At 38.1% G+C, this 23,013-nt stretch overlaps 3 protein-coding genes across 4 annotated transcripts in view; 2 read left to right on the top strand and 1 right to left on the bottom strand.

Moving 5' to 3' along the window:
- Positions 1–2,918, top strand: part of slc35f4 (solute carrier family 35 member F4) — a 33,903-nt gene extending 30,985 nt beyond the window's left edge. For both annotated transcript variants that reach the window (XM_051867612.1, XM_051867613.1), the window contains exon 7: positions 1,600–2,918. In XM_051867612.1, coding sequence (XP_051723572.1) covers positions 1,600–1,841 — 242 coding nt within the window. In that variant the 3' untranslated portion in view covers positions 1,842–2,918. The remainder of the gene's footprint in view (positions 1–1,599) is intronic.
- A 4,561-nt stretch (positions 2,919–7,479) lies between these two features.
- LOC127498350 (uncharacterized) lies at positions 7,480–13,382 on the top strand. The gene is made up of 6 exons (XM_051867618.1): positions 7,480–7,930; positions 8,348–8,406; positions 8,531–8,617; positions 8,742–8,825; positions 10,309–10,435; positions 10,537–13,382. The coding sequence occupies exons 1-6, from the start codon at positions 7,708–7,710 to the stop codon at positions 10,938–10,940; spliced, it is 984 nt and encodes a 327-aa protein (XP_051723578.1). The 5' UTR covers positions 7,480–7,707; the 3' UTR covers positions 10,941–13,382.
- Positions 13,383–13,956: 574 nt separating this feature from the next.
- Positions 13,957–21,798, bottom strand: naa30 (N-alpha-acetyltransferase 30, NatC catalytic subunit). Its single transcript, XM_051867615.1, has 4 exons — positions 20,795–21,798; positions 19,239–19,362; positions 18,904–18,959; positions 13,957–16,802 (listed from the first exon to the last, which is right to left on the bottom strand). Exons 1-4 carry the CDS (start codon positions 21,581–21,583, stop codon positions 16,665–16,667), a joined length of 1,107 nt encoding a protein of 368 aa, XP_051723575.1. The 5' UTR covers positions 21,584–21,798; the 3' UTR covers positions 13,957–16,664.
- Between the last annotated feature and the right edge of the window lie 1,215 nt (positions 21,799–23,013).

Raw genomic sequence — 23,013 nt, 5'->3', positions numbered from 1 at the left:
TGTTCAAATTCTGTCCAAATAAACTTCCCTCGCCCCCTTGATGAAGTTTAAAATGGCGGCGGGGATTCCCCCCGAGAGGAAGTGCCTAGGGAAGTTTGCGAGTGTATGTCTTAAAGTTAGTTAAATGCAGCCATGCAATGACTTACAGTTGTGGTCAGAATTATTGGCACCCTTGGTAAATATGATCAAAGTTGACTGTAAAAATAAATCTGCATTGCTTATCCTTTTGATCTTTAATTCATAAAATTAGCAAAAGTCTAACCTTTCACTGAAGGAAAAGAATTGAAATCACATTATGAAATAAATGTTTTTCTCCAAAACACATTGGCCACAATTATTGGCACCCTTTTATTCAATACTATTTGCAACCTGCTTTTGCCAAGATAACAGCTCTGAGTCTTCACCTATAATGCCTGATGAGTTTGGAGAACACCTGACAAGAGATCAGAGACCATTCCTTCATGCAGAGTCTCTCCAGATCCTTCTGATTCCCAGCTCCATGTTGGTGCTTCTTCTCTTCAGTTCACTCCACTCATTTTCTTTATGGTTCAGGTCAGGGGACTGGGATGGCCATGGCAGAAGCTTCATTTTGTGCTCAGTGACACATTTTTGTGTTGATTTTGATGTTTGTTTTGGATCATTGTCCTGGTGGAAGATCCAACCACGGCCCATTATTGGATTTCTAGCAGAAGCGGTCAGGTTTTGATTTTTTATCTGTTGGTATTTGATAGAATCCATGATACCTTGTATCTGAACAAGATGTCCAGGACCTCCAGCAGAAAAATAGGCCCACAACATTAAAGATCCAGCAGTATATTTAACCGTGGGCATGGGGTACTTTTTTATCCTTGTGTGCACCAAACCCATCTGGTGGGTTTGCTCCCAAAAAGCTCTTGTTTTAGTTTCATCTGACCATAGAAGCTGCCGTTTGCTGCATGAGGTCACTTTCTATTTTGTGAAGCTCAACAATTTTTTGCTGCACATCAGAACTATATTCTTTGGTTTTATTCATTGTGATGAATGATTAAGGGAATTTGGTCTTTGTGTTTCCTCATTTTTATACTTCTGTGGAACAGTAAGTCATGGCTGGACAATTTCATGTTCATGATCACCCTGGTGTGATAAAAAAAAATTAAATAAGAATGGGAATCATTCACTGCTTATTAATATTTGAAAAAATTTAGCCCACCTAATCAAATGTAGTGCAACCAACGTGCAGGGAAAAAAAAAAAAAAGCATAAAACAGGAAATAATATCATAGAGAGGACCCCTGCAGATCCTGTGTGTCGAGGTCAATAAGTTTCTAAAAATATTTAAAAAAAACTACCTTATGATGAAGTGAAGTTAGTTTATATGCAATATACACCATGAAACCTTAGATGCATTGATATTTAACAAAAAACAAAAAGCTAACTGACAAATATATAGGTGAAAAAAGGTTAAAAAATGGTGGAACAAAAAAAAAAGGTTTACAAGATTCAAGAAAATGTATTACTTGTTACTTGATTAAATTTAAATGCTATCAAAAAGTTAATCAAAACTATACAAAACTGACAAGAATGAAAACTCAATCTTTTTATTTCTTTGTGCGATGAGCAGCCATTGACGTGCTGAAGCATGAGGTCATCTTCAGCGTGGTGCGTCTGGCTGCCACCTGCATCATCTGCCTGGGCTTCCTGCTGCTGCTGCTCCCTGAGGAGTGGGACACGGTCACCCTGCGCTTCCTCACCACCCTGGCTGACAAGAAGACGGAGGAGCACGGCGAGGAGCTCACAGAATCCAGCGTCCACACGCGCAGCCGGAGTAGAGCCAACGGAGCCGTGTCCATCCCGATGGCATGACCTTTGACCTGTGAATGAGTAGCCAGCGATCAGCATTGATCCACCACATGGCAGCCTTTGAAAGAAAAAAAAAAGAATGGTTTATTTGTATTTAAGGTTTTGGAAAGAAGACAAAAGAGATTAAGCAAAGTGAAGAGGAAGGAAGGTACACTGCCAGGCCAAAAAAAACAAAGTCGCTGTTTGGATATAAATAGGCAAATGCTTAATAATCTATGACTGGATCATTATTGCTGTGATTATCAGCATGTTAAATGTTTGGCAACAGTTCTTCCAACCCTAACTGATGAAGTGTGTAGCTTTTCATTTCTTAAACAACCATATAGGAAGACACATCATGGCCATATTCCAGGATGACAAAGCCAAGATTCATCAGGCTCATATTGTTAAAGAATGGTTGGGAGGGAGCATGAAGAAGATCTTGACCAAAAATTGATGGACCTCTTGTGTTGTGATGTTATTTCCATCAAGAGGCTCGTCACTTTTTGGTCAAGATCTTGCATTGACAATGCAAGAGGTGAGCACTCTGTAAAGTCTCCTCCAGCACATCCCAAAGACTTTCAATGAATTTAAAGGGTTAGTTCACCCAAAAATGAAAATTCTGTAATTTATTACTCACCCTCATGCCGTTCCACACCCGTAAGACCTTCGTTCATCTTCGGAACGCAAATTGAGATATTTTTGTTGAAATCCGATGGCTCAGTGAGGCCTACATAGGGAGCAATGACATTTCCTCTCTCAAGATCCATAAAGGTACTAAAACATATTTAAATCAGTTCATGTGAGTACAGTGGTTCGGTATTAATATTATAAAGCGACGAGAATATTTTTGGTGTGCCAAAAAAAAAACAAAATAACGACTTATATAGTGATGGCCAATTTCAAAACACTGCTTCAGGAAGATTCGGAGCATAATTAATCAGCGTGTCGAATCAGCGGTTTGGAGCGCCAAAGTCATGTGATTTCAGCAGTTTGGCGGTTTGACACTCGATCCAAATCATGATTCAATACGCTGATTCATTACGCTCCGAAGCTTCCTGAAGCAGTGTTTTGAAATCGGCCATCACTAAATAAGTCGTTATTTTGTTTTTTTGGCGCACCAAAAATATTCTCGTTGCTTTATAATATTAATATTGAACCACTGTACTAACATGAACTGATTTAAGTATGTTTTAAGTACATTAATGGATCTTGAGAGAGGAAATGTCATTGCTGGCTATGGAGGCCTCACTGAGTCATCGGATTTCAACAAAAATATCTTAATTTGTGTTCTGAAGATGAACGAAGGTCTTACAGGTATGGAACGGCATGAGGGTGAGTAATAAATGACATTATTTTCATTTTTGGGTGAACTAACCCTTTAAGGTCTGGACTCAGAGGTGCCAATTCATGTGTGAAAATGATTCTTCATACTCTCTCACAACCGTTCTTTCACAATTTGAGCCTGGTAAAATCTTGGCTTTGTCATCCTGGTTTATGGCCATGTGTGTCTTGCTACATGGTTGTTTAAGAAATGAAAAGCTACACACTCCATCAATTAGGGTTAGAAGAACAAACATATAACATGGTAGAAACATAATAATCGCAGCAATAATGATCCAATCATAGACTCTTAAGCATTTGCCTATTTAAATCCAAACAGCAACTTTTTTTTTCTTTGGCCAGGCAGTGTATTTTCATTAATAATAACTACAAGAGAAAGATAAGAGCATGCTATCCTGCTCTTTAATAGAGAAGACAGTGGAGGCTTGAGTGTTCTGAGAAAAGCATCCCACTAAAACAGGGATATTTACTGACAGTATTTTTTTATTTTACAGAAGGGATATAGCATTCTCTTCCCTGCAGTTTCTATGGGAAGATACGCATCCATTCCATAGAAATGGACTTTCAGACTTTCGTTTCCCACTGCACGCCATTCCTGCACCCCTGCACCCCTCCGCTAGCCCTCCCCATGGAATGTATTCTATGAATATAGACTCTGTCAGGGCCAGTTCGGCTCGCTGTACACATGAATGCATTCAGAGATCAGATATATATGAATATGAAATATGAGGATTATTTGCATTGTATGTAGTAGTGTAATATACGTAGGAGAAAAATATTATGCTGTAATGAATAAGTCTTTCTTTTCCTTTTATAATAAAAGACAAAAATAAAGATTTGCTTTGAAAACTGCCTGTCATGGTATTATTTTGGACACATGGGCATATAGTGCAACAGTCACATTCTACTAAAAGGAATTGATTCAATATTCAAACATAAACTTTCAAGAGACCTAACCTGAGCTTTGAGTTTGTTAAGTGATCTTATATATTTTGGCAGAAGACGCAAGTGTTTAATAGCCGAATTCCTGGTGAAGAACCACACTACCCATAATCCTGAAGAGATCCACCATCCATCAGAAGTCTCTGTTAGAATGGAGACGGAATTTGGAAAGCATCACCATTAACATAATCAAGATGATCTCTCTATACTTTCAAACAACATATATTTGAATATTTTGCAATTGCAATAAAAAAATACAACACAAAAGGTGATAAAAATACGCTGTTTAAAAGTAGAAGAAATTAAAGACATGAAAATGAGAGTATATATAGACTTTTGGGGCTTTTGCCTTAGTACAAGAAAACTAAGAAAGATGAGATTTCAGGGGGAATGGTACCTCTAAATGACAATGAGCAGATTTAAACCTGCACCCCGTGAGCATAAACTCTCTATAGATTTGAGCATGTGTGAATGACCATGATATATACCATAATACATAAAAACAAACATGCTGATTTACTTAGAAAAACCCATCATTCCCTCATTTTTCCCTGCTATAAACACACTGGGACACCTTCATAGTCCTGTGACAGCTGCTCTGTGTGAATGCATATAATGACCTTGCTTTCTTGGAAATGTAATGAGATATTAGCTGAGTGGACAGGCTGAACATCTTCAGCCCATTAAATCAAATGAGGCAGAGAAAGGAAGTGAGGGGTAACAGGAGGGGAGGTATATAGGGAACAGAGGAAGTCTTTAAATCCACATTATGGGGCCCGGTTCATTCACCCTGGGAGGTGCCGATAACACTCCACATGCTGACACAGTTCAACAGGAAGATTTACAGTATTTTTTATGACCTATACTGCCTTTCACAAGTTTGGGATCAGTAAGATATTTAAAATGTTTTTGAAAGAAGCCTCTCACGTTCACTAATTCATTGGATCAAAAAGACAATGAAAACAGTAATATTGTAGAATATTATTAATAACTGTTTAATATTTTCTGTTTTATATCATTCTAATATGCTGATTTGGTGCTCAAGAAACATTTTTATTATCACAGTTGTAAATGTTTGTATTGCTGAATATACTGTATTTGTGGAAACGCTGATACATTTTCTTCAGGAATCTTTGATAAATATATAGTTCAAAAGAACAGCATTTATTTGAAATATAATAATTTTGTTACAAACAAAGTCTTTGCTGTCACTTTTGATCAAATCTTACTGACCCCAACCATTTGAGTGTATATATATATGTGTGTGTGTGTGTGTGTATACACTTCTCAAAAAAATTAAAGGAACACTTTGAAAACACATCAGATCTAAATGGGGGAAAATATCATGCTGGATATCTATACTGATATGGACTGGGAAATGTGTTAGGAACGAAAGGATGCCACATCGTTTGATGGAAATGAAAATTATCAACCTACAGAGGACTGAATTCAAAGACACCTCGGAAATCAAAGTGAAAAAATGATGCAGCAGGCTAGTCCATTTTGCTGAAATTTCATTGCAGCAACTCAAAATGGTGCTCAGTAGTTTGTATGGACCCCACGTGCATGTATGCATGCCTAACAACGTCGGGGCATGCTCCTAATGAGACGACGGATAGTGTCCTGGGGTATTTCCTCCCAGATCTGGACCAGGGCAACACTGAGCTCCTGGACTGAGGTGCAACCTGGCGGCGTCGGATGGACCAAAACATAATGTCCCAGAGGTGTTCTATTGGATTTAGGTCAGGTGAGCATGGGGGCCATTCAATGGTATCAATTCCTTCATCCTCCAAGAGCTGCCTGCATACTCTCACCACATGAGGCATTGTCGTGCACCAGGAGGAACTCAGGACCCACTGCACCAGCGTAGGGTCTGACAGTGGGTCCAAGGATTTCATCCCGATACCTAATGGCAGTCAGGGTACCATTGTCTAGCCTGTAGAGGTCTGTGCGTCCCTCCATGGATATGCCTCCCCAGACCATCACTGACCCACCACCAAACTGGTCATGCTGAACGATGTTACAGGCAGCATAATGTTCTCCACGGCTTCTCCAGACCTTTTCACGTCTGTCACGTGCTCAGGGTGAACCTGCTCTCATCTGTGAAAAGCACAGGGCGCCAGTGGTGGACCTGCCAATTCTGGTGTTCAATGGCAAATGCCAATCAAGCTCCACGGTGCCGGGCAGTGAGCACAAGGGCCCACTAGAGGACGTCGGGCCAACAGGCAACCCTAATGAAGTGTATTTCTGATTGTTTGGTCAGAGACATTCACACCAGTGGCCTGCTGGAGGTAATTTTGTAGGCCTCTGGCAGTGCTCATCCTGTTCCTCCTTGCACAAAGGAGCAGATACCGGTCCTGCTGAAGGGTTAAGGACCTTCTACAGCCCTGTCCAGCTCTCCTAGAGTAACTGCCTGTCTCCTGGAATCTCCTCCTTGCTCTTGAGACTGTGCTGGGAGACACAGCAAACCTTCCAGCAATGGCACGTATTGATGGGCCATCCTGGAGGATTTGGACTGCCTGTGCAACCTCTGTAGGGTCCAGGTATCGCCTCATGCTACCAGCAGTGACACTGACCCTAGCCAAATGCAAAACTAGTAAAAAAACAGTCAGAAAAGATGAGTAGGGAAAAAATGTCCTCCACCTGTAAAACCATTCCTGTTTTGGGGGTCGTCTCATTGTTGCCCATCTAGTGCACCTGCTGTTAATTTCATTAACACCAAAGCTGCTGAAACTGATTAACAACCCCCTCTGCTACTGAAATGACCAGATCAATATCCCAGGAGTTTAACTGACTTGATGCTATTCTCTGATAAAAAAGTGTTCCTTTAATTTTTTTTTGAGCAGTGTATATATATATATATATATAGGTTATATAGTGTATGTTTGGGAACGTTGTGTGTACATTCACATATATTCAAGATGTAGGAAAACTATAGGCTATTATTAGTTTTTATTTGTCATTTAGGCTACATCAATGGACATTTTTAGTCATGAGACCAACGTTTCATTACAGGCTTTCTAAGAAAATTGAGTTTTTATTTACTGAAAGAAAACCACAAATTGTACTATGAATTATATTGCTGTGTAATAATTGCAACCTAGCTAGGTTAATTTTCTCTAAAGTCAAGTTATAACTGCTGTAATCAGACAAACAGAAAACTGTCACTAATTCTGTCAATCATCAAGCCTGGTTCCCTGAGCAGTCGCATGCCTGAGCAATCAGTGGAGAGACGGGCCCTCTCACCGCCGTCCAAGCATTAACACACAGTTATAAAGTAACCTGTGGGGACAGTCACCATGGAAACTTACCTCATTACGCCAAAACCGAGAAATATAAAGCGAGAGAGGGGGGCACGCACCTGCCATTTCACAACACAACTTAGCCAGAGTTTCATTTTGTACAGTTAAACAGCACTGAGGGGGGATACTCTTTACATAACAGCTGATTCAACCTGGATACAACATTCAGATTGAGTGAGAAGTTAGGCCTGGATTACAACTTTGAAAGCAGGTCAAGAAATGGAGTCTAATGTGGTTCCTTGAGGAACATATTTTGATATAAATTTGATACATAACACCTTGGCTGGGAGTATAAACGGACCATGGGGAACAGCAACTCCAGGCCAAAAATTTGCCAAGTTGCACCATCTCTTGGTCAATCAATGGAGGATGAGCCGTCCCTGCTTCCAACCTCACCATGGATGATAACTACTGGTAATGGCACAGAGAGGCAAGAGAAAGGGATTGTGGTACAGAGGAAGACCAACCATCTGCCTCCTTTGACAGGAAGACACAAAGTGCCTCATATTGTTCATTTAGAACCAGGTCAGTGCTGTGATAATTAGATTTTACATTCAACACTAATTATGAACAAGATTATTCTATGAATCATGCAATGCGCTGCTGCACAGCACAATAGTTTATATTTACTCTTTTGACTTTTGAATTTCAGCAAAAAAGTGCCAACTATCAAATGACATTTCTGAGTGAATGTTCAGACAGAAGTAGCCTATTACAAAGAGCAGAAAAGTATTATCCATTTAAAGTGTGATTTTTTCCATATTAGTAGACTATTAGTTGTAATTTTGAATAGCATGCTAGTGTATTACTTTCACGTTAAGGTAAGAGTAGTAAAGCTATTCTGAATTCAACCTGGGTAAGCCATTTTTATGGGCCTGAAATAGGCCTTGTTTTTTATTATTTCATTCATGCTTGTGTTGTTAGTTGTGATGTCACCCACAGGATCTCAAAGTGTCTGTGATAAAAGCATTATTAAGTCTCATCCACCACAGCCAGCAAAGGTCTGAACATGTTCTATAGTTACTGTACTGTATAATTACTTTCAAGTCATTCATACTTTCATTAAGTCCTTCAATTTATTCAATATAATTTTGATTCTAATTATGAACATCATTCAACTCACAGGCATGGCAAACAATGACTCTTGTCACAGGGGCTGATGTGAATCCTGCCAAACATGCACACATGGCATACAAAACGGCAGAGTCTGAGGTCTTTCACTATGTTCTTCCATCTTCTCTGAATAGTTTGAAAGAATGAATCATTTAAAAGGGAAAATCTGAGGGTAGCTAATGTCTTGACTTTTAATGAACATCATACGTTTTGTTCTTGTCAGGACACGGAATGGAGAGATGGGCCTGTCCATTGCTATTCCACTCCCAGCCTGGAAGGGCACTGTGGCACAAGCAACACACTACAGGTATACGACTTTTCTGGGTGGACACTAAGGCAAGCCTCCAAGATTAGCAAACAATAAATAAATGAATAAATTAAAAAAGCTGCTAACACTGCGGTACCAGAGGCCATTTTATTGATGTCAATGGAGGAGAGGCTTCACTACGCCAAATAAACTGCTTTTGTGGGAAAACGGCTTATTATTTAATCAATCGACAGCCTATCAGCTAATCTTCAACATGTTTGATCTCAAACATTAGTTTTGGATTGACCTATTTTTAGAGTTTAGTAGTAGGTCATCCGGGGACTTTTCACTTACTGTTTTTCGAATAGTAAGAATTTGGACATACTGCTCTGTTGGCGTACTGTTTTTCGCGTACTATATAGTAGAGAAGTATTCGATTTCAGACACAGCTCTAGTGATTGACTGTCGCACAACTATGAACAAAATTCAATGACATCAAAGCTGTAATGTCATTGGTTAACAAGGCACACATGATCCAAATTGGCCGTTACACTTTCTCCAATGGTAGAGCCATGAACCCTCATATCTCCCAATAATAAAACCATCTCTGGTGGACATTTAAAAATTAAACATGTGAAATAATTTCCTTGAACCTTCTCAAAGTAACAGCTAAATTTGCACCATCAACATTCATAAATGGGTTGTGTAGTATAGTATGTAATAGATAATGTACAGTCAACCAGTCAATAAATAAACCTCCTGATTAGGATCCCCATGCGGAGGGTCTTCCAAATATTAAAGCTCCAGCTCATAGAAGCATTTCAATTTAAACACTGATCCTTCTCTTGCATATAGAAAAGTATGCAAATAGACGTGCAGTCAGATATATTCTGAAAGAGGGGGTCTGTGACAACTCAGGAACCGAGAGTTTGTAATGGTGTTTCAAGACTAAAAGACGTAGATAAAGAGGGAGAAGACTGACAGCTGGTGAGCACTGAGCCTTGCCCTGTGGTCCCACTAGATCTGATTACGGTGTTGTTGGAGTGGAAAGTATGCTGGGGTGCAGCCATGGTACCTTCATCTCTGGGATCCATCGTCAGGGTACAGGGAATGGGAGTAGATCCCTTCTCCACACTCTGAAAATCCCAGTGTCGTCAACACTGAGAGAGATCTTGCACGCCTTCAACCAACCTTTCCAATTAATTTTATTTGCGCATTTGCATCATACAAGCAGGTGCTGAGCCAAATGATGTCCAGCTGCCCCTCTCCGGATGTAATGGGTGAAGCATGACCTATGTTTAGGGATATGGTTATGGTTAAGGTGTGGCTGGAACTTCAAGCTCCACCCTTTACATCCAGAGAGGGGGAGCTCTACTCATTGGCCATATCTCAATCTCTAATCCAAAGGTGGGGCACTTTCTGTTGAGTCTTTCATAATGTTTTTGAAATGTTATAGCAACTACTTACAAATACCACTCAGAATTACATTAACACATTGAAGCTATTCTTAGGTGGATCACTTAAGCATTCTTGACCTTTGCAGGGACACATGAAAGGTCTCCTGTTGGCACAGACGATGCTCAGTCGCCAAGCAACCAAGAAGCGGCAAGCTCAGCAGAAGTGCTTTAGGGAAAGACGGGGGAAATCGAAGAGGGTGTACACCTCTTATGGTGAGTCCCTCAGTTCAAACACTTTGCCAATTATTGAATTGCCCAAATGGTCCTTTTCACTTTGATTGTGTACTTGAGCTCAGTCTTGTCTTGTGCATCAGTGGAAGGAGATGAGATGGGAAGAAGTCAGAGGGTCAGACTTGTGTCCAGGCCAATGCAACAAAATGTCTTCTGGGATGAGTTTGAGGGACAGATTCTGGACGTAAGGGAGCTGCTGCAGCCAAGTCCACAGTTGACAGACCCAAAGGTGGGAGACATGATGAGTCACAATCCGCTAATGGCAAATGGAATCCTGCCAGAGGGAGAAGACCAAACATTTGAAGGTCTGGGGAAAGAAAGTCACCATAAGGACTCCCCAAATTCTCCAAAGAGTAGAACAAATCTGGACCCAGAATTGACAGGAACTATGCACAGGTTTTGCAACACAAACATGAAGTTACCTTTGCTTCAAGACTTGAAGGGACTTGAGGAGAAACTTCATGAATCTGAAAACGTACAATCATAAAAAGTTGGGAGTATGGACATTACTCTGGGTCATCCATGAAAGTACATCTAAAGAACAGGGAAGAATGGGAACTTAACAAGTGGCCTTTGTTCCAGGCAGACTCCAAAAAGCACAGTCTGAGAGGAAGCAAGCATGAGGTGAAGTGTACATGAATCAATCTAATGTCTTTGTTCTGTGGTATGCTGTCAGTTACACAGACAACATCAACTCATCCTTCAGTTCATAAATAATTGGGAAATGTCATTACAGTAGTACACTTCTAGTACAACTTCTAGGAAGCAAGCAGGCCATATTCCTGTGGAGTTTGTAGAATTCAGCTGCAAGTCAATGGTGCTTTACAGATACACTATGATCCTTCCATGCTTTGCCAGATATTTTCCTGTACCATGTGGAATGAACCAAACTAACTTTTTCTGCTAGTTATAAGTTGAAAGATTGGAAATGACATGGTAAAGATATGGTTGGTAAGTAATTATATCTCACATCTCATTTTAACACATGTACCCCTGGTTTCAGAGTAGTGAAAGCCTTGTCTGTGAAATCTGGGGGCAGTTGTTCAAAAAGTTTAATCTGGATCAGAATTATCTGGATTTGGAAATCCCATGTTTTGCTATCCAGGATCTTACTTTTGTGCTGGTTTTTCAAAGCAAAATTGGATTGGATCGCCCTGATCCAGATAAATTTTTTCAGATTACTAAATCTGGATTACTAGTGCTCTACGGAGCCCCTAAAGGGACATGGTGATAGAAAGAATATGAGATGGGGGAAAAAATCATTTCAATGCTTTTGCGTTTGCTCACGAAGAACTTTTGACTGGTTCATCTCTTATGATTGTGCCAATGTAGTTTACAAACAATGATTAAAAAAACACTTTGAATTAAATATAATATTTTTGTTAGATATTTACAGCTGTTTGAGGATTATTTTATTGCACCAAAATCTGTTTTTTACTGTACAGTAGGTTACCGAAAGGCTAAATATGTAGCCTAATGTCTACTTCTAATTTATTACTTTAAAAGTTAACTAATCAAGAGCAAAATAAAGAATATGTGTGTGTATGCATATTACATGATACAAATGTTGTATTTTTTTTATTTTACCAGTTTTATTACATTTTTTGTTCTTGAAATCCGAGATGGTCCTCACTGCAGAACACAAGATCCAACTCCTCCCACTTTACATATCCCTAAACCTACCCGTCTCCGCCCCCTGGCTCTAAACCTACCCATCTCCACCCCCTGGTTCTACATCCAACTCCTCCCACTTTACATATACCGTAACCTACCCAACTCCGCCCCCTGGATCTCGAGTGTTCTGCAGTGGGGGCTACTGTGAAATCCACTTTTCTGATGGGATCATTATAATCCAGACTTTTTGGATCGAAGGTGTCCCAATCTTATTAAAAAGTTTTGAACAACACAAACTGATGACTTGATCCAGATCAAAACCAAGACTGGATTTTGTGATCTAATCTGATTTCAGAATCCTTTTTTCCTTTTGAACAACCCATTTTCAAGATTTGATCCAATCCGAAAGTCGAAATCCGATCAGATTACTTTTAAACAACTGGCCCCAGGGGATAATGTTTATTTGTTAAAATTAAACTCTAGCAGACATATTTAAGTTGTAAATGCAATTTTGTTCATTTTTATTAACTGAAGGATGAGCAAATGCTGTACATCGACCTTAACTTGTAAGCATTTATTCTGGAATAATTGTTTTAACAGCAGTGAGAGTGTAATGGTGATCAAACCTGGGCTGCTAAAACAAAAATTGCAAGGTCAATCCCAAGCACCATCCATCGACAAATAGCCAACCCATCACAGGACTAACACACACTCACAAACACATAATGGCAATTTATTGTCTCCAATTCACCTTCTTTTATGTCTTTGGATTGTGGGGTGGGAAGAAACCCACACCAATATGTATACTCCATGCAGAAAATCCTCCTGGCTCAGTGTGGCGTCTTGAACTGGGGACCTTCTTGCTGTGAAATGACTGTACAATCTACAGTCTACAATACCAATGACCAGTTAACCCAGAAATTGAAGTCATCTGACCATAATCCTCCTTCAATGTGCACTCTACAACCTAATGTGTTCAAATGACGTAATATTTATATCATCATTAATTTTAATCCTGCAGGCATTGGTCTTTTCTAGCTAGGCAACATGTTTAGTTAAGCTAGCTAGCTAGCCAATTTGAAGACTTGCACTTTTTAAACAAAACCATTTGGAAAAAACTAAGGATAAAGTGTAAACAACAAGCAAGTTGTGGAAAATGTACATAACTGAATTTAAAACTGGTATAAATTGTTACACATGATCTGATATTATGATTATGCAAAACAAGACAGACAGATGTAAATCATGCAATTTGCCTGCAGAACATGTCTGTATATGTAGTCCGAGGAAAAAAATAAAAATCTTGTCATGTGAATCAGTCTTGTGCAATTATGTTAAACAAAGCATTGTAGTGGTTTTGAGTACAGCTGCCTCCTCTTGATGACAAAAATGAATTTTAACAGATTTAAATTAGTGTACTTACACAAATTAACAGCAATGAATAATGAAGTACCTCTGCTGCTGTAAATAATGAAATGAACTACTGCATCTGAATACAGCTGATGTCAAAACCAGTGTCCCTTATGCTGTGATGACCTTTTTATACTGAAGTAAGCAAGGTTTAAAGGTCAAGTTTGTAATTGCGGCACCACTATCAGCATCAAACAGAATTTGAAAAATAATGACGTTGCAAACAGCTTTCGAACAATTTTCCGACATTATTTAGTCAAAGATGCAGTTTCTCCCCCCCCCCAAAAAATACCGCTAATATTTGGCCGCTCAGCAGATTGCAGTTCCACTTAAGTAACCTTTAATTTTCTGATTTAGGACATCAAATAAATAAAAATAAACCAAGTCATTAAAATCAAATTGAAATCAATTAACATTTCAAAGTTTGATTTCCCAGATCTCCTTTCAGAAAAAAAAAAAAAAAAAAACAAGCTACTACATTTGCTTAAAAATCAAATAATTTATTTATAATTTTTAAACCAGGTCTGTTGTCCACTTGAAAACAAAGAAACTTTTGCAAGACATTTTGTCAGGGGTGAAAGTGGGAGAAAGAAGGGTGGAGAAAATTCTCATCAACATGCAAACGGTCGCTCTTCACCCAACAAAATGGATCCATGTTTGAGGTGCAGATCTCACTCGTCCAAATCATCAGCTGAAAGTACAAGAGTTACACTAACTACAACATAAACTCCACCGTTTACAAGGGTGATACTTAGCCACAAGTGCAGATTCAAAATTAGTCCCATCATTGAATGATTCCCCAAAAACAGAAGCCAGTCAGATTAGTGTCCACATCATCACAATATGTGATCTTACCCAGCTAGAACCTGCCAGCTGTTCAGTCTAAAGCTGTTAATGGCCTAACCTTTGATAGACAGCTTACAGTAATAAACCACAAAAGTCAGAAATTGGCAGTGCAAAGAATCATCATCGTGCCAAACAGTTTTTAAACAATAAGTATTTCCCCAATACGAAAATATGGGCAGCATAGAATGGCAATGCTCAATAGCCAGAAATGCATTATTGTCTGTCAAAGTTGGCATCTTGTGAAAAGCTTTGAAATGAAAGTCTTCATTTACTCACCCTCATCTCATTCCAAACATGACTTTTTCTTCTGCAGAACACAAAAATAATATTATGAAGAACGCTTCAACCATTTTTGTCCAGTCAGTGGGTTCTAATTTTCTTTTGACCCCAACAACTTTTCAAAATGTCTTCTAGTATATTCTACAGAAGACAAAAATATATAGTCTCAGAAAGACATGAGAGTGAGTAAATGATGTGAATGTGAACAATCCCTGTATCTAAAGCTAAATTCACATCTGCCATTTAAAGACTGACTTAGATGGTCTGTATGGACGAAAACTACTCAAAGGCTCTCAAATTTCCATTTCAACATTGACTGTCCACACAAATCAAAAGGAATCAAAGTCAAGTTGGCTGTTAATAACCACTGGGTCCTTGAAAAAGAGCCCTGGAGAATTGAGTAGAAACCAAACACCTGAGCCTTACTGACAAAGGGGATTGATGGGACTGTTTCTGGGAGATGTACTACAATTTGGGCTTTAAAAAACGCAATTAAACAGAAAACAACCAAAAGATGCATAAGTTCCTATTCCCATAAATCCATCAGCAATATCAGTGTATTTAAGCGCAAATTTATAAAGCAACCCATCCATCTTCTCGACAATTGAGAGCAGCAGCTCTATGGGGAACTTTTCCGATGACAATCAAAAACAACAAATCAAACTTCCATATGTACATTTAGCAAATCAAAGAAATTGTTTCCCACTCCAAACTTGAAAAAACAAAGTTTTTTTTTTCAAGAACAACTCATGAGCCAGCAGCAAAGCAAAATGGGGGTCTATTGGCATTGACATAGAAACACTTACATACAACGTGGGCGATGGTACAACCTGCCACAGCACACTACTGTTAAACACAAACCGATAAAAACAAGAACCTCTGGAAATTTCCTCCATTCAATTTTAAAAACACCTCTAAACAATGTCGTCTTGCATATAATCAATCTGTTAAAGCAACTATTTGCATGAGTCCAATGGAGCAACTGAGCTGGTGAGATCTGTAGTCTGTCCCCTACTGGTCCACTAAAGCAGTGGCAGACAAGGGAACTATACGGAGTACAAATTCCCTATCTAATCAGTGCAAAAATGAGAAGTGCGTCTCTTTTCTCTGAATATCCAAACATCATATCAGACACGGAGAGGGAGTATCTATGATGAAGACTATGGTAAAAAGTACTGAAAAAACAGGGAATACTCTCCTTTCAGGCCCATTTAGTAATTCATTTTCATTCATTTTAATTTAGTTGTACAAAACACTTGTGTCAGAATCACAAGCCACATAAACCAATATGGCATAATGTGAGCTAATATGACCAACTTAAAAGAGCAGAGATGCAGTCTGCACTCAGGTTAAAGTGTTTCTGTATGTTAGTCTGTCGTAGATCAAACTTCTAAAGAAGACAAGGCTCTGCTCAGTGTTTTCCAAAACATAAAATAAACACATAAAATAAACCACAGACCCCCGTACGCACAAAAACAACGCAAAGTAGCAGGCACAATCGCAACCTGCAATGCTCCCGTGCACCCTCTTTCAGAAGAAAAAAAAAAATTGTAAAACAAATTGATTTGAGTAGTTTCGTTGAGTCGGTTTAAACACATTTTCATCCTTCGCTTTGTGATTGTTCATAAAAAACAGAGAGAAAAAAAAAAATAGAGTGTGGCGCACTGTTTGCTTTCAGCACGATTCATTTCACCAATGCCGTCGACACATTCAGCCCATCCGTCTCCACTGCCTGACGCAAATACACGGAGGAGGTCTTAAGCCAGGCTATTGACACCTGAACATAGAAGCCACCACGTGGTGTCAATGTCCTATTAGTACCCGACTTCACATCTTTTTCTTTTCTTTTTTGCAATGACCTCTCTTTTGTTTACACAAAAAGTTCTTAAAACACTTTATTATGATTGGTTGAAATTTCCCTCAGAGTTTCCCCTTTGTGGCTCAGCAGAGGTCGAGTGTCTTTCTATTGATGGGAAGTCAGGAGATCTGAGCCAGAGGACTGGGGCGGAGGAAGAGGAGGCCAAAGGGATGGAGAAAGAGTTGAGGGACCCCGTAGTTTGATTTAGCGAAGCCAGAGTTTAAGCCGAAGTGCGTCCACTCCGTTTAAATAATATCTAAACAGCCGCTTGTCCCTGACAAAGCCCAGGTTCTCATAGAGTTTCAGGGCTGATTTGTTGGTGATTTCCGTCTCTAGCACCACCTGTGGATGAGAATAAAGCATATAGACAAACTGGGCATAGCACAGGTTTTGAAATACATTGTTATAAGAAAAACATGTGAGAGGAACATAGAAGTTGTGGCATATTTGGAATGGCGTAGTACCACATACTCTTAGAGCCTGTTTACACCGGGCCACTTCATGCATTTTTACTGATCGGATATCTGATTCGTTAAAACCGTTTCATTTACACTTGGCCACATAAATGTGTCTCTGTAAAATGCTATATGCCAATTTAATGGAGTTCACATCACCAAAAGCAACAGATAAGAGCTGCGTTTTATTTATCCTCAGCTAATTTCAAGATCAAAGACCGCAACTGGAGAAAAAGCAGCATCAGCACTAGTAAGATCAATAGTTCTCACTACTTTTAATGAAGATGATTGTGTTTTGAGCATCTGTGACTTACTTTCAGTTTAATTTGCGGCAGTTCGCATATCGGCTTGCTGAAGAGATACTCAGCTCAACTGTGGTGTTGCGTGTTGTAGTGCCGTCATAGTGGCTACAAAATGTCATATATAGTCTATAACATGCTATCACACGTTTATTTTTTAACATTTTGGGATAAGTAAAATTTACATGTGATTTAAACAAACAGATGCATTTAGACTTGTCCAGTTTTATCTGGAATGCGTCTAAGACAACCTCCTGAAGTGGTTTGAGTGATCGGATTTAAATCTGTCTCCAAAGAAATTTGGAAGGCATTTACACCTGGTCTTTTTACGATCAGACAGCTGTCCGATTAAAGAAAACGCATGATGTGACCAGGTGTAAACAGGCCCTTAGTTGGAACATAGGCTGCATTTACACTACCGTTCAAAAGTTTGGGGTCAGTAAGATTTTTAATTATTAATATAAATATATTTTTTAATTATGGATGCATTAAGCTGATCAAAAGTGACAGTAAAGTCATTTATAATGTTACAAAAATTGTATATTTTAAATAAATGCAGTTCTTTTGAACTTTCCTTTTGATTCTTTCATTTGTAGAATCTTGAGAAAAAAAAATCTTTCGCAGTTTCCACAAATATATTACACAGCACAACTGTTTTCAACATTGATAATAATAAGTAAAGCTTCCTTAGCAGCAAATCAGCATATTAGAGTCACTTCTGAAGGATCATGTGACACTGAAGACAATTATTATATAAACAATTATTTATACCGAAAGCAATTATTTTAAATTGTAATAATATTCTACAATGTTACTGTTTTTACTGTATTTTTGGTCAAATAAATGCAAAAACATCAAACAAATTTGCCGACCCAAACTTTTGAATGGCAGTTTATTTGATGAATAAAATACAGTAAAAACAGTAATTTTGTGAACTACTACTAAAATTTAAAATAAGATTTTTTAATTTTAATATATTATAAAAAGTAATTCTTTCCTGTGATGCAAAGCTGAATTTTCATCATCTTTAGTGTCACATGATCCTTCAGAAATCATTCTAATATGCTGATTTGAGGCTCAAGAAATATTTATTATTATCAATATTGAAAATTGCTAAATAAAAGTTGTAACTATTTAAACTTTTGAAAGGCACTGTACATATACATTTGCAAAATACAAGCTGACTGCTTAGCCTTGGATAATGAATCTCACAATGTAATTTTACTGACCTTGTATTTAAGAAAAAAAAAATAAAAATGATGGACAGTGATGAATATTACATTACGGTATGATATTTCCTCACTGCTGGACAACATTTTTTACTAAAAAACACTGTATAACATTTTTATACAAAATTAAATAAAAATAAACTGTTAATTTGCATTCTAAATGCTTAGCACAATAACATTTAGCATTTATCATAATGAATAGCATTCGTTTCTGAGATTCAATGTTATTTTATATGCAGTTTAAAACATTTATTACTATATAACTTACTATTTTAACATCAAATTCATTGTAATAATTTGAAATGCAATAATAAGTATAATACTTTTAATGTTAATAACATTAACATAAGATCCGCCTGGGAGAATCCATGCTTCTTCTACTGTGTAGTGTGAAGTATGTAGTAGTATTCCATTCCAAACATATCTGTAGTGTGAAATATTGACGAGATTAATCTCTTACCTCATCACAATCCCCCTCCACCATAGCATAAATGGCCTTTTTCACAAGGTTAGTGCCTAACAAACAAGTACAGCTTTTAATCATTCATAATACATTCCCAGTATTATATATACCTGTTGAATATGCTAAATAACACAATATGAATAGAGAATACACATGGAAGGATCGAGCTCCTTCGACACAGAATGGCAAACCATTGATTCATAGCAGTTCAAAGCATTCAAAGACACTAAATGTATCCATGAGCTGACACTGAAGCAGATGTGTGTCCTATAAAAAGATCCGTTTCTGTTGCCATTCTGAGGTGAGGGCAGCCATGCTAGCACGGCTCTTACCGATGCCTTTCCTGCGGAATTTGGAGTCCACGGCGAGCATGGCGATGTATCCTCGACGGAACATCTTCTTATGCATGTCTAGCTTACACACAATGGCACCAACACAGTCCTTCTCAACCATCGCCTGTGACACAAAGAAACAGTCATCCAGACACTGCAATTAATCTTGTGGGCTATGAGCAAAACAATGACAAATATCTCTATTATTAGGATCAATTCATTATAATAACTACACCACCCTGAACTCGTGTTCATAAAGATATAAATACACTTTGACACCTTCTAATGTACCATAGTTCTGACACAGTAACCATAGTTTAACTGTGGTACTTTTTAATAAAACCATAGGTAAAACCATATGGACTGCTCATTATCATGGTTAGATTGGTTTCCATAAAGCAAATTATGTTTTTTCTCATAAAACTAACAATACTCACCATCCGTGTGTAATAAAAATGACCCTTACAAAATACTGTGGTAGCGTGATGGTATATCCTGTTGTACTAAATGATTAATTAAACTACCCTAGTATTGGTACTACAAAACTATGGTACTAGGATGCAAGGTATTATCATGGTACTGTTATGAAAGCATAATACTCCCTAATATATTATATGGTACCATGTTTAAAAAAAATAAGTATTGTGTTTATATTAGTTTTTTTGGCACATACTACAGTAATTTAGCATTTTAGTCATGTATTGGACACTTACCATGGTAATAATGTGCTATTTTTTTATGTAAATTGGCATATTATTAAAATAAGCAACATTTTATACATCATTGTAGCATATTACCATCACTGTACCATGGATATGTTACACATTTGATTATATCAGAGATTATGTTGGGTGCTCTGATATTGATTTTTTGGCACTCATCTCATTTGTACTCATTTGGTACAAAACCATGGTAAATTTTCAGAAGGGTCAGAATGTGATTTGGACTAAATCCAGGCCATCACTTTAAGCAATCTAAATAAAACAATGAATAAAACACTAATTTATTATTAAAAATATTATCATGTTTTCTTGGAGATAATTATATAATAATGTCATGGTTACATGAGATATCATGGTTATGTTGTTTAGATTGTTTGTTTGTCTTTGGACACATACTATAGTAATTCCATGGTAAATTTTCAGAAGGGTCAGAATGTGATTTAAGTTTGGCAAGGACTAAATCCAGGCTATCGCTTTAAGCCATATGACATTGGGGGAGAAATAAAAAAAAAACACGAATCTAATAATAAAAACATTATCATGTTTTGTTGGACATTGTTATATGATATACCATGGTTATTTTGTTTAGATACGTTTTGGACACATGCTATAGTAATACCATGTTTATTTTTAACAGTAATATCATGATATTTTTTGATTTACATTGGAATATCATTTAAATATCAAGACATACGAAAATGCTAATCATTAGCATTTTATACGTCCATGTACCATGGAAGTGTTACACATTTTGTTATATCGAAGATGATGTTGAATGCTCTGATATTGATTTCTTCAACACCATTAGGAATAACTGAATGACACGATACATACCAGAAAGCAGAGCTGAGGCCAGTTGTGAATAAAGTACCTATAGGTATATATAGAGTAGGGCTCAGATAAGTCTTTAGTTATGAGTCGGATTATATCGGGCATCTGGAGCTCAGACTCGTATCTCACGTATCGGATGGACTCGTCGTGCTCCTCCAGCGCTAGTCTCGACATCTCCGCCACCGGAGCGCTGTCAGCCGCAGCCTGTTCTACTCGAGCGCCCTGCGGGCCCAGGCCTGACTCAGCCCCGTCCATCAGCGCCGCCGCAGCCGCTCGAGCCGGATCCACCGAACAGGTCCTGCTACTTACATCATTCTCCAATCGACAAGATCTGCTCTCCGTTATGGCCATACTATCAGTGCAGTTTATCCCGTTGTTCGGCGGCGATTGGCTCTGCGATACATCACTACATCGTTTATTTCTCGTTAAATTGTTGTTTTCCGTGTGATCGCCATGTGTTTCATCGATTCCGTCTAAGTGATGATCAGAAGCGGCGTTTTGATTGTCGGACGGCCGGTGTTGTTGGACGTGGTTCTGGAGGTGAGTGTGGTTGCACTGGACCCCGTTCAGCTGGGCTGTGTGGAACTGGGCGGCTGATGCATTGGGGTGCACGTTGTTCTGGTTGGATTTGACAATCGCCTTATGGTCGCTGGCGTACTGGTGTCCCTGGCCGGGGCTGATGATGTCCCGTCCCTCATCGTTGCCCAGTAAGGTGCAGCCGTCCACGGGCAATGGTGTGATCGCGCTCGGGGATGAAGGCAGTGCGTTAGGCCCTGGCGGCACTTCAGCCATTCCACTGCATACAGTTACTATGATGACAGAAAAACGGGGTCGGAATCAGCCTCTCACAGCGAACGACGACAAAGACAGACGTCCGTCTGGCTGCCGGTACCTGATAAATGTAGGAATAATGTCAAGTTCGTGGACTATCTCGTGTCTGTTCCTGCCATTACTCAATTCACTCCACACTTGCTTATTATCTGCCGTAAAGCAGAGCGGATGATTTACGACACTATGTCGGCGCGTTGCAGTAAAGGATGCTGGGAAATTTAGTTTTTAATATATTGATATAAATTAAAAAACAATTCGCACACATTTAAGATAGATATATATATATATATATATATATTCGTATGAGACATCAGTCTTCTAGAAAAAGCAGATCGCCCCCAAACCAGTAGCCTATTTATATAGCCTACTATTATAGTATTTATTAATATTTTGATTTGTTATATGTTCAGTTTTCATTTTATTTGTAGTTTAGTTAATTTGCTATGTGTTTTTACCATTTTTAATATTTTTAAAAAAATATATTTCTATTTAGCTTTATTTTTATTTCAGTTTTTGTCATTTTAGCCTACCTAGCTACTTCTTGAGATGAAAAATTAATTTCACTTAGCTGCCAAGGCAACATTTCTGTTTTTATTAAAAATCTTAAAAGTTTTATTTCAATTTACGAAAACGATTTTAATAGTTTTAACTTGAGTTTTAGTCAAAAAACAAACAAACAAACAAACAAACAAACAAACAAAAAAACTTTAGCCTGAATTCATGGGACCTTTACTTCAAAACCGCCATTTTAAAAATATATTTCCAGAGGAAACCCGCCATTGCGAATTAGCTTTCTTGGACGGACGTAGGCCTAATGACTTATTATATACTTCCCAAAAAATCATTTTGGATGTCCAAAACCTACAATATTTTCCAAGACAAGCCACTAGATGGACCTATATACATCCAATTTTGTGTGACTTTGCCCCAGAGCACATCGTGTGTGTGCGTGTGTGCTTATTGTTGTAGATTGTATGTTTTGAGCGCGCCCGCCTTAAAATTACTTTGTTATGTCTAGTGCTACAGAAGTATTGCCTTAGTGAAATAATACTCTCTAATGACATGCTGAAATATTCGTGTTGCCTGTTCAGCAGGCCAATTCAATAGATGCACATTGAACTTAAATGAGAAAATTTGAGAATATTCTATTAAATTGAAAACATTTGTCTTTTTTATTGTTTAATTACCCAATTCAGAAATCCTTAAGGAATCTGAATAGCATTCCCGTTGAAATTATTGTCGTAATTTGGAACCAAAAGGAAAATATATGGGAATGTTCATATGTAAATTATTTTTGTGTAATTTAGAAAGCCTGCTATTATATTTTTTATTAATATTCTGAATAATTGTTTAATTTTTATATTTTCCAGTTCAATTGTAGTTTTAGTTTT

This window comes from Ctenopharyngodon idella, chromosome 17 (genome assembly GCF_019924925.1).
Source record: "Ctenopharyngodon idella isolate HZGC_01 chromosome 17, HZGC01, whole genome shotgun sequence".
NCBI lineage: Eukaryota > Metazoa > Chordata > Actinopteri > Cypriniformes > Xenocyprididae > Ctenopharyngodon > Ctenopharyngodon idella.
This window is presented reverse-complemented; position numbering and strand designations above follow the sequence as displayed.

Bases quoted from the DNA above. Each gene is read 5' to 3' on its own strand.
- LOC127498350 (XM_051867618.1), top strand. From the start codon at position 7,708: ATGGGGAACAGCAACTCCAGGCCAAAAATTTGCCAAGTTGCACCATCT. The intron at 8,618-8,741 runs GTCTTTCACTAT...TGTTCTTGTCAG, and splicing joins ACAAAACGGCAGAGTCTGAG to GACACGGAATGGAGAGATGG. The intron at 10,436-10,536 runs GTGAGTCCCTCA...CTTGTGCATCAG, and splicing joins GAGGGTGTACACCTCTTATG to TGGAAGGAGATGAGATGGGA.
- naa30 (XM_051867615.1), bottom strand. From the start codon at position 21,583: ATGGCTGAAGTGCCGCCAGGGCCTAACGCACTGCCTTCATCCCCGAGC. The intron at 18,960-19,238 runs GTAAGAGCCGTG...CTTGTTTGTTAG, and splicing joins ATTCCGCAGGAAAGGCATCG to GCACTAACCTTGTGAAAAAG. The intron at 16,803-18,903 runs GTAAGAGATTAA...TCTCATCCACAG, and splicing joins TGGAGGGGGATTGTGATGAG to GTGGTGCTAGAGACGGAAAT.